This window comes from Vigna angularis, chromosome 3 (assembly GCF_016808095.1).
Source record: "Vigna angularis cultivar LongXiaoDou No.4 chromosome 3, ASM1680809v1, whole genome shotgun sequence".
NCBI lineage: Eukaryota > Viridiplantae > Streptophyta > Magnoliopsida > Fabales > Fabaceae > Vigna > Vigna angularis.
Window position 1 is genome coordinate 12,175,678 of NC_068972.1, and position 18,390 is coordinate 12,194,067.

An 18,390-nucleotide genomic window follows, 5' to 3' on the forward strand; every position below is an offset into this window, starting at 1 on the left:
TATAAAAAAAAGACTATTGGATGCAAGTCACTTTAAGAAAAAAAAAACACTTTAGGAATTAGAGGAGTTAAACTAATAAATAATTTAACATAACTAATTTAAAAGAACTTTACTATAGTTTCGGAGAACTTGCCTCCAAATATAGAAGCAACTACTCATAGCAAAAAGAATTTACAAAGCAAGTTTGAGTTTATATTTTATGAATCAATGCTAAATAGAAGAAACCACGTGAAAGTGTCTTATTCACAAGCAACGTACAAAGTTATAAATTTCGGCTGAAAGTAATGTACATTTGCACTACTTAATTTCATTTCAAACAAGCAATTTCTTGGAATAGCTCCTCTTTCATTATGCATGTTGGGTGGTGGGGTTAAACGCCTTTAACTTTAAGCGTCTTCCTTTCACATACAACTAATTATAATTATATAAGAAACAAATGAAACAAACTTTCTCAACAAAAACATAGAATAATCTCCAGCTTTTAACTTTAATGCTTTATAATTCTCCTTCAAATCGGATGTCTATCATTTCCTTAGTTTCCTTTTTTTTTTTTACTGGATCTTCTTAAGTCGGAATCTCAGCAAAGTAAGCTGAATTAACTGTTCATGTAAATCACGATATGATTAACTAACTTTTATAATCGAATAGTGGAAACAAAAGAACACAAGAAGCTCTTCGCAATTGATTCTCAATAAAAGCAACACCACTAGGTGGTAAACTTTCTGAGACACGACCTTTGACAGAATGTGCCCAGAAAAAGCAAAAGTTAAGTTTACTGTTGTTCTCATCCACTCATACCCACACATGATACTGTTGCAGAACAAAAAGTTTCACATTATACTTAGGAACACATAAAAATGATGTGTACAACAAGAATAAATATTTTAAACATTAAGATTTTCTTACGAATTCTTAGGCATCACCAGCTCATAAAATATTATTAAATTATTATTGACTTGACCAAGGATTTGTTTTAATGTATCAGCTCCTTATTTTTTTACTTCGATTATTTTGCTCATGTGACACAATATTTCAAATGAAGAAATTGAGTTTACCAAGGATTTGCTTTGATATGTTGCTTAAAAAGTTCCTTTGCCCTATCTAGAATCTAGAGACAAAAAAATGCATTCCCTTGCACATGATCATATACAATCACGGTAATTATTCTTCCAATGATTTATTTATTATTAAAAAATTAGTTCATAATGATTTGAAGTTAAATTCTAATAATTTAATTATTTTGTTATCTTATCTTCAATATATTACTAGTATTACACGGGTCGGTTTTTCTTCTTCTTTCTTGTGTTAAGAGAAATAATTATATATATTTATGAAGATAATAATAAATTTAGTTTTTGATAATATGGAACATATGAAATTATTAATGAGAAGTATTTTCACTATACGAGTAATCTAAGATAGATGATTGTGCAGCTAAAAGCATGAAAAGAATTGTGTATGTTTATACAATTAGTGCTCCCTTGGTTACGACCACCACTTGACACTTCTGTTCAGGTTAGATAATGAATAGTCAGTGAAAATGTTAAATCCATTTTTTCTTTGGACTAACAAATGCCAGTAGTACCATATTGCTCCGAAAGCTAATGAAAACATTGTTCGAATTGTTCAGCAGACTATCTGATTTCACAAATCTTTTCTTTATTGCAGAAGATGTTAAAATCTTCATTTCTCTGAAACAATGACAGAACCACACCAATTGTATTATGATAATGCACAGTGAATAAGCCCTATATTTAGGCTTATTCACTGCAGCTGGTGGCTTCTCTAGGAAGATCATCCTGTTGCTGAAGCACCAGTCAGTCTGATACTCCTCAAGCTTCAGGCATGTTCTGAAATTGAAACAAAAAATCAAAATTAAATCAAGTAAATCAAGTTCTTGCTGACCTAATAGAAAATATGTTCAGTCATTCAATAATTTTCATTATATAGGCAAATCTACATTATCTGAATATAAGATTCTTTATAATCAGAACACATCCCATGTATTTGAGACCCAAATTAATCAATTATGAAGTTCCTCATTAAGTAAAAACTGGAAAAACAATTGGCAATGCAATGTTACACAACTGAAGCCCTAAGGTACCGCCATAAAAGTGTTTTGAACGCTTTCACAAAATAATAGAGTGATTTTAAATTACCATCTCCCAACCATCAAGCAAATGCAGTAGAGTGAGCTATTATTGATAACAAATCAAACACACATAAAAAAAAAATGAGAGGTAAAGTGTGAAAGGATCCAATGACTGAAGAAACTTCAACCTGTATCTTATTTAGTTCAAGTTAGCTCATTTCATGACAGTAATTTATACGTAGTTAAATCATGCTTGCTAGAACAACTTTCACTGGTAGGATTATAAAAATTCTTGTTGCACTCACTGTTCACCTCCTGCAGTAAGCACCATTGATCATTTTGAGGTGTTTACTCGTGTGACGAGATTAGATACAATTTGTATGATTATCTCTCTATCAGTCCACAATAATTGGAAAATTCATCAAATGATATTAAGTTTGCTTTCCTAAATGATACTTTGAAAGAAGAAGTGTATGTTAAACCTGTAGGACATGATAGTGAAAGCAAACAAGATAAAGTCTACATATTAAAGAAGACACTATAGAGCTTAAAGCAGGCATCCGGAACGTGTTATAAGAAGTTTGATTCTTAATATGTGCAAAATGGTTTTTGGAAATGTTTGTTTGAACATACTTTGTATACCAAATTTGTTGATGTTGATAATATTCTATGTGCCTTTATGTTGATGATATGATTTTTACTGACAATAATTTAAAGATGATTACAAAATTCAGGAGATCATGATTAAATATTTTGAGACGAGACAATATGCAAAAGCAGAATACATGACAAAGTTGTACAACTGAGACTATATGATTAAGAAGAATTCTTGAAGTAAAGCATAAAATACAAGATACTCCCATAGTGATATTTTATGATAAGAAGTCACTAATTACATTATGCAAAAATTCAATATTTCATATATAGTCAAAACATATAAACCTTCGATTTCACGACATTTAGAAACTAGTAACCGAGAAAGTAACCGAGAAAGAAGTGATGATCGAGTATTGTTCTACTGAATAACAAGTTACTAATTTTTTACAAAGTCATTAAAAACTTAGTTATTCTACCAGGAAGAAAATGCTTAGCAATCTTATAATTAAATCAAGAACATGATGACAATGGGCCCACAATTGCTTTAAGGATGAAAAGAAATTTGTTTGCACTTGAAAATTTAACACCCACTACAACCTGTGAATGCACCACCAATGTTTGTGTTTTGTTTTATGCACCTTCTTTCTTTCATAAATAAGTAACCAAGAAATGCATAATGTGTTTGTGATCATTTGTAAAACAATAGAAGGTCTGTGTTTAAGAGTGAAAACGTGAGTTCTTTGTTAGTTTCTTATATATGTCTCACTTATATCACTCACTGTGTTCTACTTCACCCCTCGTCACCTTCATTTGATACATACCAGTGAACCTTCGTTTATACCAAAAAACAAAAAAATACATACCAGCTTCAAATCTTAAACCCGATACAACAAAATAAATAATGCAACTTGAAGCATAGTATCTATTACACAGTAAGCTCGCAGTAACACCGCCTGTTCGTCAATCATAATCGCAAAATTCAAAACAGAGAAAGAGAGAGAAAGAAAGGGAGGAGGTAATCCCATATTTCACCTTCTAGCTTGTGCAGTGGCTGAAGCAGGATATGGTGGCGACACCGGAGTAGAGTGGAAGCGACATTGAAGGAGTTTCAGTCCGGCGAATGTCTGGTAGTGCCCGATTTTGGGGGATGGAGTCGACGATGCAGAGGGTGAGTGAACAGGTGACCGCGCGGTGAAGCCGTCGCCTCTGCTGACCGTCGAGGCTCGTCGGAATCTCGCCGGTGTTTGAGTGAAGTGATGGATGAAGGGATCGAGAGGAGGTTTGTGGAGTGAAGAAGATGAAGGTGTGATTGGAGAAGAAAATGGTAAAGATTGGTTTGGGGAGAAAAAAGAGATGGAAGGTGAGGGGCGTATAGAAGAGACTGTTGGTGGGTTCTGTACGTGAAGAATGAGAGTGGTTCTTCAGTGAATGAGTTTTTCGGAATTGGTTTTTTGTGTGAAAAAGGAGATTTGTTTTTTGTGCCTTCTCTGACCGCATGAAGAAGAAGAAAAAATGTTGAAGCCTTCATCTGCAGAACGTCAATCATACACAGTGTCTATGGGGAGAAGCGGGAAAGTTTCAATATGGAAAATCAAATGACAAAAAGATCTGATATATAGTAGATATATTAGATAGTAGATTTGATTAGAATATCACCGTAAGTTGTTATACAATTATCCAAATGTTGCTTGGAGCTGCTAAGTATGGATTTTTACATAATCAAATGTTTCAGCCCCTATACAGGGATTCTAATTAATGTAGTATTCATCACACTTGCCACCAAAGGAAAGAAACAAGAGAATAGGAGTATTGAAACAACAATACATAGAAATTTATAGACAATGAGATACTCCAATTCTCCTAAATGTATTTCTATTTTTATAAGATCATGAATTATTTCCTGTAACCTTTTTAGTAAATCACAAGTCAGTGACCTCTAGTAAGCATAAGCAAGAGATGTTTATCTGTGGTAGACTACTCTTTATGGTATTGTTTGATGGCACCTAATGTTCTTGCAAACATGGACACCATTGGCCTTGAATCTCTCAATCCTGGGAAATGTGTAATGGAGTTGAACTTATGCTTTGCAAACTGATATTGACTTCCCTTATCCTTAAGGACAGTGGAATCCTCTTCATTGATACAACACTGTAAATTTTGAGCCTCGTTAAATAGTTGGTCATCATCAGATTGTTCTCTGGCCTTTTCTATCTTGCAGTTGGTCAGAGAAACGTGTTTATGGGATTGTGTATTCTTTGAGAAAGACGTGGAATGGTCTCCAGAATCACCTCTCTCATTCAGGTGATCAAACACTATCGAGGGTGAAGTTGACTTTGGTAAAAAACGATTTATCCAGAGTCCTTCCACAGTGTCACTTTTATGACAGATTTCCCTTCTCTCATGCTGTGCATTCGATTCAGCATTCTCATTATTATTTCTGTTTTTTCCAGTTGAGGGTGAATGCAGTGGTAGTGATGTCATTCCTTCCTTCTCCTTAGTTATCCCCACCTTGTAATAATTTTCATTCTCCAATGAGTTATTTACCCACTGTTCATGACTGTTGAGAGAATTTATAGGACTAGTCTGAAGTCTCCCTTCAGATACTTCAAGTTTATTTGATGGGAAATACCGTCTGTAAAGGCTATTGTTCTCTGCAAAGAAGGTAATTGGAGCAACATCTATTCCATGTACCTTATTTCGTAGCTCAAAATCTTTAGAAGCATCTCCTACTTGAAATTTTCTTGCTCCAACATTCTTAAACTTTGCACCAGCCACTGACTGAAAATTGGATCTGAACCCTGCATTTTTTAGCTTCGGATCTTGACTCGTGTTGCATGTGAGAAGTTTCTGATCAGGCTGTTGAAGATGGTGATTAGGATTTTCAAGGTTAAGAGCCAATGACTTGTTCTCATCTTGAGTTGATTGTGAACATCTTTTCAGCATGTTTGAAACCAAGTTCATGAATGAGCTATCCGGTTGAACATAGGATTTAGAACATGAAGTTTCTTGAATATGCTTTTTTAATTTTTTACTCCCAATTATCACTTGCTGAAAGTTGCTTCTCTTCTTACCTGCCAAAATTAACTCAGAACGACGGAAACTTTCAACACTTAAATGGAAGTCATTCTCCTTTGGTAAACTGACATTGGAGTCTCCATCTGATAATGACTTCTCCTTACCTTCATTTCTTGTCATACGAATCCTGCTATTACATGGAGAAGTAATGATTGTAGGGTTCTTACTACGTAGTAGCATCATTTCATTTCCAGTGAATTTGTTTTTCTTCTCATTGGATTTTGACTCACTGTTGAAAGTTTGCAAATCATTCTCTGTCGTTGATTCTAGTTTTGGTAAAGGGTTGACGCCAGAAGATATTAAATTTGTTCCGTGAGTAGCGGAACCATTACATTCGATTACATGCTCAACCCTAGCACATAATCCATCTTCTATTTCAACTACCTTGTTGAGAACATCAGTTTCTGTACCTGCGTTGCAATGTTTCGTAGAAGGATTTTCTTCCAAGCTACATTTAGGTTCATCTGCTTGAAGTAATAAATTACTTATTGGCCTTTCGCCAATCTGACCTGTAGGAAAATCATGATGCAGGTGATATTTCAGGGATACACAAAAGAACGAACTTGCATTTTCTTTAACAAAAAGTTTCAGCGTGTACCCTTTAAACATGAAGAAATTGTTTTAAATCTAGAACCTATGTTATAAAAAAAGAAACTAAAAGTGCCCCAATGATGAGAATTGTTTTATATGATCTAGGGATATTGATATAATCTGTTTACAAAAAACAAGAATGCAGAACATGCACCGAGAAAGAGTAACAAAAGTTTCCAAAAATTCCTAAATTCCAGTCCTGCCATTATCATAGAAATGATGATTAGAGTGTTGAAATAATCGTTTGAGTTTTATTTTATTTGTTTTCTGTGGCCAATTTTGTTTTCAGTTGTCGCATAATTAAACTTGAACTAATAAATATCGACTTGTGTGGACTGACTATTCCTGGTTCATTCAGCGGTAAGAAGTATTTCGTTTCATTTGTAGATTATTTTTGTCGAAAGGCTTGAGTTATTTCTTATAGCAGAAGTCAAAGGTGTCTGTGGTATTCAAAAAGTTCAGTTTGATGGTTGAGAAGGCGACAAAAAAATATAAAAGTTGTGCTGAGACAAGTTCATGTCAGAAAAGTTTATGAAGTAGTGTGAGGAGCACCACATAGATGGTTCTTAACATATCCATACTCACTACAACAAAACGATGTGGCTGGAAGAAAAAAATTGAATCATCCTTGATATGATTCGAACCATGCTCAAAGGTAAGAATATGTTAGAGAAGTTATATGTTAGAGAAGTTATCAGAAGCAATACAATGTGCAGAATAGATGTCCACATACTAAACTGGATGGAATGACACCACAAAAAGTGTGAAGTAGAAAGAAGCCGAGCGCGAGTCATATCAAAGTATTGTAGGGAGGGACAACACACACATAAGACTCCACACTGGTAAGATATTGTCCGCTTTGGGTCAAGCCCTCACGGATTTGCTTTTTATGTGTATATAAACTCATGTTCATCTCTTATTTTATAAGATGTGAGACTTTGTTTGTACCCAATATCCTCTCCTCAAACAAAGGAGGTATCTTATGTGTATATAAACTCATTCAAACAAAGGACTTTGGTTCCTACCTCCCCTACAGCGGAAGGCATCTCTTGCTCCACCTCTCATGACTCATCTGGCTGGCTTCACCTGATCATGGAGAGACATACTCGTCTGAGCCCGGTCTCTGATACTATTTGTAGGGAGGTTCAACACATTGGTAATATATTGTCCGCTTTGGGCCAAGCCCTCACTGATTTGTTTTTGGTACCACTCCAAAAGGCCTCTTACAAATGGAGGTATCTTATGTGTATATAAATTCATGTTCATCTCTTATTTTATTCAATGTGAGACTTTGTTTGTACCCAACAAAGTATTTGGCAGTGTGGCTTATGGCCATCTTCCAACTCAACACAAAACAAAACTTGAAGATAGAAGTAAAAAGTATGTTTTTATTGGATACGATGAAAAAGCAAAAGCACATAAACTATATAACCCAATTACAGACAAGATTCTTGTAAGTCGGGATGTCTAGGTTGACGAGGAGAATGAATGAAGCTGAGACGATATGAAGGACAAGCTCTCCAAAAGCTTAGAATCTTGGGGAGAGAGCTCAAAAATAGATAGCAGGAGCTCAAATATTGGTTGAAGGAGCTCGAAGTCTATTGTTGGGAGGAACAATGAGAATTTTGATGAAGAAAAGGAATCTTTATAACCCAAAACTTGAAATTTACGAGACATTTATAGCTCCTATAATGAGGTACACATGTGATATGTCTATTAGTAGGTGTAGAAGATCTTAAATTTAAAGAAGTCGTGTTTGATGACAAGTGAAAGAAAGTAATTGGTGAAGAGATTAATTCAATAAAACAAAATGATACATAAGAGCTACCAAATTTACCCATAAGAGCCCGCCTAATTAATGCAAAGTGGGTATACAAGAAGAAAATCAACGTAGAGAAGTGGAACGTTACAAAGTTTGACTTGTGGGGGAAAGGCTACAAATAACATAATGAAATTGATTATGATGATCTTTTTTCTCCTGTGACAAGAATGGAGACAATTTGGTTGTTGTTCTCCTTAAGAGCCCAACATAGATGGAAGATACAGTAGATGAACGTAAATTCGACATTTCTGAATGGAGTTATGGAAGAGCAGGTCTACATGAAGCAACCTCTTAGCTACATGCAAAGAGGTGAAGAAAAGAAGGCGCTATATAGTTTAAAACAGGCCTCGAGCATGGAATGAGAGGATTGACAAAAAATTATTATGAGCCGTGTCCATATGAGCATGCTCTATACTTAAAGAAAAATAAAGAGGATATGATGATCGTCCCTATACGTAGATGACTTAATATTCATGGGAAGTAGAGTCGAGCTAATTGAAGAGTTTAAAGAGATAATGAAAAAGGAATTTAAGATGATCGATCTAAGTGTCATGAAGTACTTTCTTATTTTGGAGGTCGACCAAAGCATGAAAATAATTTGTGTCCCAAAAAAGGTATGCCGAAGAGATATTGAAGAAGTTGAAAAGTGCAACTCGGTTTCTACTCTTATGGAACTCGACATAAAACTGTCCATACATGAAAATGGAGACCGAGTTGATGCAAGCATGTATCGCGACTTAATTAGATATGCGGTAGTTGACAAACACGAGACTTGACACAGGATTACAAATTGGTTTATGGAGGAGTTGAGGAAACCATTGAAACGAATATTAAGGTATGTGAAAGGAACAATATCATTTGGGCTGTTTTATACCACTTCATACGATTATTGACTTAGTGAGTACAGAGATAGTGACTAGTGCGGAGACATTGACCGAAAAAACATGATAGGTTATGTTTTCTTCGTACCTTTACCTAGATTTGGAAGAAATAGTCTATTGTGATACTATTGACATGTGAGTGTGAGGTTGAGTACATTACAACATCTTGGAAGAAAGAAGGATGGAGCTTAAATACGTAGGAAGTACATAACAAATTATTGACATGTTCACAAAACCAATACCTACATTATTGCTCGTGCAGGAAGGTAACCGGGATAAAAGATGGGAGTATTTAAATTTACGAGAGAATTTTGTTGAAATAAACTTAAATTTGGAAATTTATTTATAATTTCGTTTGAGTTTTATTTTATTTGTTTTTTTGTTGCAGTTTTTGTTTTCAATTGTTGCTATTGTAATCGATTCTGTTTTTATTTTATACTTGGGTCTGTTACAATTTGCGGCTATTTAAAGACCTGTTTCATTCAATGAAAATACACAATGAGTGACACGGAATACAATAAAGAGGTGTGTGTCATATATTTTACATACAGCACATACCTGAAATAGTAGATTTCTTTCCCTTTCTCTCAGATATTATAGCTGTTCCAATGTCAGCTTGAGCACAAAGATTATTCTCCCAATCATTCATCACAATCTCCTTCCCACCGTTTGGCAAATGAAGTGTTTCCGTTGGAATGTTAATTTTCTCCATGTTATCACCGAATCCTGTCAGATCATTGTTCTGGGGGATTGAGCAAAAGTAGTTTACAGGAAAAAAGTGACAATAAGTAAACCAAACAAATTGACAAGTTCCAATAAATCAACTACTTGAAATCAAAGATGTATTGTAAATCCTCCTTTCCCTACATCTACAGTGACCACGGTAGATGTTACTTTTACCTGTACCATTATCATCTTCACATGTTTTATGTTCGGGAATGACGACAACTGAATCACTTGATGGGTGCCCAGAGGGAGTATCTGTGGAGGAAACATCATTCTTTGAGCATATGACTGCAATAGGTTCTACAAAAACGTCATTTACTGGTTTATCCGTTGCAGAACTTCCATCAGTAACGCTTTGGAGCAGAGCAAGAACCATACTGCTTGGTTCAAAATCCCGGAACAGGGAGGATTTTTTATTAAAACTTGAATCAACACATTTGAGACTGAAACCTTCATCAGGAGACCAAACTATTTCTGACAGGGGATCAGTGGCAGAAAATGTCTTGTCTATTTTACAAGCTGCATTTGCACCTGCACAGGAGTCATTTTTCAATTTTTTCCAGATGCATCGATTAGAATAATTTACAACGAGTTCAAAATCAGTCTTTGGTTTTATTTTCTTGTTCTCTGAACTCATCTTCACCCTTCAGTAGAAGGGGACGGTCCTGCAATATTATAACAATCAAAGTTAGCCTTTTAAGTAGTCATCTGAATAAAAATTCTATGTAGAAATGAACAGCAACACAGCTAGCTCCTTAACTCTAAGGGAACCATCAAATTACTTGATTCATAAATTACTCAAGTCATTTTTGAGATGCATCTTACAAGGCATGTTGAATACATGCATATGATTTGTTCCATTTTTTACCTCATAAAAATCATAAATGTCTTGCATGAACAATCTTATAGGAGACAGAAAAACACCATAACACTGTCATTTTTAATTCACAGGTTTTGTTTTAGTGCAAGCATCTTAAAAATTCTGCATATTTTAAAACTTTGTAGTTATATACTTCAATTTTTACAACTTAAAGAATTGATTTATTACATTATATTAAAATTTGAAGAATATTTCTTTAGACCTAAAAACCTATATGTACCATCAATATACTTTACTGTAAACATTTTATGAGATTCAGGTTTTAAATTTCAATTTAACATTCTGATTATGACTTTAATACACATCTCCATGAATATGTTTTATTTCATTCATGGACCTCCTAACAAGAGATGAAACTTCAGCTGCATGCATAGGGGCAACAATTTTTTTCTTTACAACTTTGTATAAATTTGACAACTACCTTCACACAAACTAAAACCTCAATCTTCAGATAACATTCTTGGCAATGGCATAGAAAAAAACTCAAGATTTTTCTGAAACTTAATCCATACATAAAACATGACTTCCTTTCCTACAAGATATTCCCAAAAATTTTGTGCATGACTGTGCTGCTTGGAACCACAAACAAAAAATTGTTTAAAAAATTTAAACTGTCATTTCCCAAAGTGATCCATCCAATATTTTTACAAAATTTAATCCTCCCAAATAAAATATTATACAATTGGCTCTTGATGTTTGCACTCTTTAATATAATAAATTCTCATATATTCTTTTTTTTATTCTTTTAAATTCAGCTTATCATCATCAATAAGATTTTATGCACTCAAAGACATTGTTTTGAGTGAACTTACTGTTTATAATGCTTAAAATTCAGGAACAGCAAAGACAGGTACAAACTTGAATCTAAAATTGGTAGACTGGTGTTGTCTTCTCTGCGTTACAGTTGAACATAAGGAAATCAATAAGCTCAGGGAAGAAGTAAATAATTAGATCTGATCAAGTTCAAGGCCTCAAAGCTCATGCAGAGTCAATTCTATATACATATCCATTGCATATATATAAGACCAAATATTACAAACTTTATAGTTATAAAACAATGGACGTGATGCACATGCACACCCTATAATCAGGTGAAAATAAGCAATCGAACAAAAATAGAAAAGATATACACTTCCAAAAAAGGAAATTTATATGTCTTATATCATATAAAGCTGAACATAACTATGGCATATGAGAAGAACATTATCTTGTACATATGAATGTAATAGAACACAAGAAGATAAACATTAAACAAGGCCCTAAGAAGATGAAGAAAGGATTGAAAAGAAACATACCTCTTGTAGATTACAAAACAGAAAAAGAAAATTTGGTTTGGTGGTGTGTGTGGCTGTTAGAGAAAGATGAGAGAATCCAGTTGAAGTTGCCAAAGATCCTAGAATGGCATTAGCTGGCACCAGAAGCTGTTCATGTGAGGTCTATTATCTGCCACGTAGAAACATGCCATTCCACTCACACCCTAAGTTATTCTACACTATAGAATAGGTGTAGTGTACCTTCAACTTTTCATTATTTGCTTTTAGTCCTTTTTTTCCTTGAAAAATGTGATCTATCTAAGGAGCTTCTTTTATCCTACTTATCATATATATATATATATATATATATATATATATATATATATATATATATATATATATATATATATATATATATATATATATATATATATATATATAAAAGTTTTGTTGGGATGGTCTGTTTTATTCTACTTATCAATATTTATTTACTGGTAAACTTTTATATAACTTGGATTTTTTTTTACTCTCCTATTCTCTTTTAAACATATTATTTTCAGACTATCTCCTAAACTATTGTTCTTCATCAAACATTTAAAAATTACCATTGTTTTTTATTTTGTATATGATAAATGCTTCATGTACCCATATTATGAGGTTGGGTGTGACATTCAGGACCACTTTGCAATTTCAGTGAATTCAAATGCCTGATTGACCCGTTTTACAAGTTGCAGATAGCGATATCAACCCTACATTCATTATGCATTACATCAAACAACAAATAGGGATGGTGTTTCGCCGCTCGAAAGGAAAGAAGGAAGAAGATTTTAGCTACCTTTCGGATGTGACAATGAGTATTTATTGATTAGGTCAAACATCACCCTTTCAACATTCTTATCATTAATATTGATCTAACTTTTCCTCATCAACTAATTCTAAGTTAGTTACCATTAAAATGAATGAAGTATTAATCATAATGCATTTTTAAAATTTGATATGATGCAATTGATACTAACTTTTTTTTTACAAGCTCTTTTGTAAAAATATAAATATGAATATTTTTGTAATTTTGAAACACCTTGTAGTCATAAATCATATTTTCATATATATAAATTATATAGGAACAAGAAAATTGTTCCATTCCCTTTAGAAAAAGAAAAGAGAGTAAAAAACTATTTTATTTGGAAAAAAAAGACTATTTCAATTATAATAATAAAAAAGAAACTAATCTTATTAAATGAAAAAAAAGATATATATATTTTATCAAAGGTTTTGAACCTAGATTTCTAAATAAATTTGAAAGAATGAAATAAGTTTTTTTTATACATTCGAGTACTTGTTGAACCTATAAGTTTATATTTCCAAATTATCAGTAGAAGGAGTTAAATCTCCAACATTTTCATTATTCCTGTATCTACACCACATATTTTCTCATAAAACTTATCCTTAATTTGAAAATTACATCTAAGACTATTTAATTATTATGTATAGTCCTGACAGCAACATATAGGTCTCATAATAAATAAAACATTGAATTAAAATGAAAATTCTAATATTCTTTAAAAAAAAATATTGACCATAATTATAACTATGTAGATTAGAATAGACTTTTACAATTTACAGACAATTTCTTTTATAAATGAAAAATACCTGAACCTTGTTCACATAAATTGGCTTCTTCACTTTAGTTCAAAATGATGAATTCTTATCATAATAAATATGTTAATGAATAATAACATGTTCGGAACAAAATTAACAGGAATGAAATCTTAATATACATAAATTAAAAATATGTCTACCTTCATCATCAAAATCTCGTAACAAATATTGTTTATACGTGTTATTTTTCAAATTTGAAGCACCATATATTTAAAACCCATTAATTTAAGATGATCATTGATAAATAAAGAAGATAAAATAAAAAGAATTTAAATTTAAAAGATGATGGTTTCATTAAAAAAAAGGTTTAATTGCTTCCTTTGTCCCCAGTTTGGTTGAATTGTGTCAAATTCATCCTCATTTTTAAAAAAGTTTCATTATCGTCCTCACGTGGTATAAAAGTGTCAATTGAATCCAAACATAGAAAAAATTTGTGTCAAAGTAGTCATTTTTCCTATATCTCTGTGTCTTCCTTTCATATGTCACTTCTCTGGAGCTATGAAAAGCCTTAAATTGGATAAGGTAAAATGAATATCTGTACTTGATTGTATGAAAGGAAGACACAGAGATATAGGAAAAATGACTACTTTGACACAAATTTTTTCTATGTTTGGATTCAATTGACACTTTTACACCACGTGAGGACGACAATGAAACTTTTACACCACGTGAGGACGACAATGAAACTTTTTTAAAAATGAGGATGAATTTGACACAATTCAACCAAACTGAGGACAAAGGAAGCAATTAAACCTAAAAAAAAACATTGTATGATAAGTCAGTTTAAACTTGTTCCGAATTCAGAGCAACAGAGAAATCTGAGAACTCCTTGCTTTCAAAAGAATAAATGTGATAACTCCTCACATTGATAAATTTTCTTCAAAGAGTTAAAGGTGGAAAAAAAATCATATTAACTCTTCCTATATATTCATCATATACCATGTTAACATTTCCTTAACTGGATAATCATCAAAAACAACATTGAACATTCTTAATCAAATCATATTTCTAAGTCATTTAAAAAAAAAAAACTCACAAATTAAAATAATTAACCTGTAATAAATAAAGTCATGACAAAATTATTAGTCACTATCTTTTCATATCCTCAAAAACATTTAAATGTGAAACTAAACGATTCGTAATTATTTAAATGTATTATTCAATATTATTACAGAACTATAAAATCAATCAACCAAACACACACACACACACTTTTACACAAATTCTATAATATTACATATTACATAATTTACGATTATGTTGCTTAAATTATAGAAATGTATACTTTTATAGAATTTTACAATATATATGATTAACCTATTTCAAAAAACTCAATTAAATTAGTTTATAGTTTATCTTTAAAAAACTAAATTAAAATTATGATTTGATGCACTATTCAAATTATCATAAACATTTAAAAATAAATGTATTCACATAATTGTCTATTATTTGTTCTTGAAGTCACTGATTTTTCATGTAAGTTTTCATATAACTTTTATCAAATTAATTATTGTTTCGGTGTACATTTTCCTGTGTGTCTCTGTTGCTCCTGGATGTCTGGGATGCTTGCATTTCTTCAACTGTTGTCCTTCGTATTCACCAAAGGAGGGGGAGGTACCTGCAAAGATACTCCGACGCTCAAGTCAGATATGAGTTATGGAGCTGAAGCTCAGAAGAAGGTAATTGGATACTGCTCTGAAGTATTATTCAGGATCTCTAGAGCATAAAGAGAACGTACCTGGACTTGGGTCCTGTCACTGTATTTATAAAGAATAAAAATAACCACCTTACCTAAAAGTGTGGTTAGTGGCTTTGACTGATATTTTAACTGTCTAAAATATCTAAGATATTTATGTTATTACATAAATATCCTTACTACATAACATGCCCCCCAAGTCCGAGTTAACCGTTGACGTGGTAACTATAGGACTTATGAGTTTGAGGGAGGCTGTCTTTGCTGTAATTAGAGAGCGTGTTCCTGGTCATTGCTCATGTGTGGATTGAACGTGACCGAGTGGTTGAATTTGATGGACCAAAAGGAGGCGAAGCCAAACAGCAAAAAGCTGGAACAAGTGAGGCCGAACGTGAGGATACGTATGACCGAGCGGTAGAGGCCGAGTGGCATGCGAGGCCGATCATGAGGACGCTCTTTGACAATTGAATGTTGAGCGTTGAGGCCGAACGACTGACTGAGTGGACGCTCGCTGACAATTGAATGTCGAGCGTTGAAGCCGAACGACTGACTGAGTGGACGTTCGTTGATAATCGAATGTCGAGCGTTGAGGCCGAACGACTGACCGAGTGGACGCTCGCTGACAATTGAATGTCGAGCGTTGAAGCCGAACGACTGACTGAGTGGACGCTCGCTGACAATTGAATGTCGAGCGTTGAGGCCGAACGACTGACTGAGTGGACGCTCGCTGACAATTGAATGTCGAGCGTTGAAGCCGAACGACTGACTGAGTGGACGCTCGCTGACAATTGAATGTCGAGCGTTGAAGCCGAACGACTGACTGAGTGGACGCTCGCTGACAATTGAATGTCGAGCGTTGAAGCCCAACGACTGACTGAGTGGACGCTCGCTGACAATTGAATGTCGAGCGTTGAAGCCGAACGACTGACTGAGTGGACGCTCGCTGACAATTGAATGTCGAGCGTTGAAACCAAATGACGAACGCCTTCGATGTTGAACGACAGATTCTTTGAAAGTAGATGTTCTTGGGCGAACATAAGCTAGGCTATGGGGATGGTCCCCTAAGTTTGATTGTTTGGGTGTTCTGGGGCGAACATCTACCAGCGAGAGTGTGTCCCTTTGTTCGATGCAGCTGGGTGTTCTAGGGCGAACATCGGCCAGCGGGAGTGTATCCCTTTATGCACGTGTTGCTCGATGCAGCTGGGTGTTCTAGGGCGAACATCGGCCAGCGGGAGTGTATCCCTTTATGTACGTGTTGCTCGATGCAGCTGGGTGTTCTAGGGCGAACATCGGCCAGCGGGAGTGTATCCCTTTGTTCGATGCACCTGGGTGTTCTAGGGCGAACATCGGCCAGCGGGAGTGTATCCCTTTATGCACGTGTTGCTCGATGCAGCTGGGTGTTCTAGGGCGAACATCGGCCAGCGGGAGTGTATCCCTTTATGTACGTGTTGCTCGATGCAGCTGGGTGTTCTAGGGCGAACATCGGCCAGCGGGAGTGTATCCCTTTATGCACGTGTTGCTCGATGCAGCTGGGTGTTCTAGGGCGAACATCGGCCAGCGGGAGTGTATCCCTTTATGTACGTGTTGCTCGATGCAGCTGGGTGTTCTAGGGCGAACATCGGCCAGCGGGAGTGTATCCCTTTGTTCGATGCACCTGGGTGTTCTAGGGCGAACATCGGCCAGCGGGAGTGTATCCCTTTATGCACGTGTTGCTCGATGCAGCTGGGTGTTCTAGGGCGAACATCGGCCAGCGGGAGTGTATCCCTTTATGCACGTGTTGCTCGATGCAGCTGGGTGTTCTAGGGCGAACATCGGCCAGCGGGAGTGTATCCCTTTATGCACGTGTTGCTCGATGCAGCTGGGTGTTCTAGGGCGAACATCGGCCAGCGGGAGTGTATCCCTTTATGCACGTGTTGCTCGATGCAGCTGGGTGTTCTAGGGCGAACATCGGCCAGCGGGAGTGTATCCCTTTATGCACGTGTTGCTCGATGCAGCTGGGTGTTCTAGGGCGAACATCTACCAGCGAGAGTGTGTCCCTTTGTTCGATGCACCTGGGTGTTCTAGGGCGAACATCGGCCAGCGGGAGTGTATCCCTTTATGCACGTGTTGCTCGATGCAGCTGGGTGTTCTAGGGCGAACATCGGCCAGCGGGAGTGTATCCCTTTATGAACATTCGCCCTAGAACACCCAGCTGCATCGAGCAACACGTACATAAAGGGATACACTCCCGCTGGCCGATGTTCGCCCTAGAACACCCAGCTGCATCGAGCAACACGTGCAATTATAATTTAAGTTGTAAAATTTGATCCCTAAATTTTGTTTTAATTTAAGAATATGTCCAGTCAATATTTACACAAAGATAATGGTGGCATTTTCTTTACTGAACTGGAAATGCTACATTTTGGAATAGTTTATTTCTTCTTTGTTAAGATCTCCATTTACATTGTTTTATTATAAATGATTTCACTAACAAAATTGAGACCGTGTATTTTTTTTAATAAACGAATGTATATATAAATTTAAATCAATTAAAAACAAAAATTATTTTTATCTCATTTTACATAGTAAATAAAAGAATTAAATACATTTTTATCCAAAATTATTTTTTAAAAATGTATTTTATTCTAAAATAAATATATATATTTATTTTTCTACATCCTATCAGTCATATAAAACTTTCATAGAATACAGAATATATATTTAACAGTAAAACTTTGGTCATCATATGTTAAAGATGTTTTATATGACTTTCATAGAGTACAGAATATATGTATATAATTTAAGAACAAAACACAACTATTAAAAATAAAAAATATATTTAACCCTACATAAAATAATAATTTAGATCATTGATTAGTTTAATTTAAAAAAAAGGTAATCCATTAAAAAATAAAAAATATGGTTAATTAAACTAAAAAATAGTTAAGTTTAATTAGTTTGAATTATTTGTTGGTTGATGTAATTGTAAAAGAATGAATTAGAAATATTTGATATATTAAGGTAAGAGTGTAATAGTGAATGGAGGATTTGAGTGTGGGAAAAGTTGTGTGACAGTGATTGGCAAGAAAATGTGTGTTTGAGTTAGGTTTTGAAAGTTGTTGGAGAGTTGTGTTGAATGCTT

General features: G+C 34.5%; 2 protein-coding genes across 5 annotated transcripts; both read right to left on the bottom strand.

The window, feature by feature from the left end:
* Positions 1-1,413: 1,413 nt before the first annotated feature.
* On the bottom strand, positions 1,414-4,186 carry LOC108324701 (uncharacterized). The gene is made up of 3 exons (XM_017557638.1): positions 4,182-4,186; positions 3,722-4,108; positions 1,414-1,850 (listed from the first exon to the last, which is right to left on the bottom strand). The coding sequence occupies exons 1-3, from the start codon at positions 4,184-4,186 to the stop codon at positions 1,544-1,546; spliced, it is 699 nt and encodes a 232-aa protein (XP_017413127.1). The 3' UTR covers positions 1,414-1,543.
* A 112-nt stretch (positions 4,187-4,298) lies between these two features.
* Positions 4,299-12,117, bottom strand: LOC108326017 (uncharacterized). 4 transcript variants are annotated; one of them, XM_017559239.2, is made up of 5 exons: positions 11,960-12,117; positions 11,477-11,557; positions 9,959-10,449; positions 9,617-9,784; positions 4,299-6,273 (listed from the first exon to the last, which is right to left on the bottom strand). In XM_017559239.2, exons 3-5 carry the CDS (start codon positions 10,419-10,421, stop codon positions 4,664-4,666), a joined length of 2,241 nt encoding a protein of 746 aa, XP_017414728.1. In that variant the 5' UTR covers positions 10,422-10,449; positions 11,477-11,557; positions 11,960-12,117; the 3' UTR covers positions 4,299-4,663. The 4 variants fall into 4 exon arrangements, with proteins under 4 accessions (XP_017414728.1, XP_017414729.1, XP_017414727.1 ...); XM_017559240.2 differs by lacking the exon at positions 11,477-11,557; XM_017559238.2 differs by lacking the exon at positions 11,960-12,117 and having other exon boundaries at positions 11,477-11,927.
* Between the last annotated feature and the right edge of the window lie 6,273 nt (positions 12,118-18,390).

Coding starts and splice junctions, on each gene's coding strand:
- LOC108326017 (XM_017559240.2), bottom strand. CDS start 10,421: ATGAGTTCAGAGAACAAGAAAATAAAACCAAAGACTGATTTTGAACTC. Junction 9,785..9,958: donor TGAAGATGATAATGGTACAG/GTAAAAGTAACA, acceptor ATGATCTGACAG/GATTCGGTGATAACATGGAG. Junction 6,274..9,616: donor AAAGAAATCTACTATTTCAG/GTATGTGCTGTA, acceptor ATTTTCCTACAG/GTCAGATTGGCGAAAGGCCA.
- LOC108324701 (XM_017557638.1), bottom strand. Junction 1,851..3,721: donor GCCACTGCACAAGCTAGAAG/GTGAAATATGGG, acceptor TTTCAATTTCAG/AACATGCCTGAAGCTTGAGG.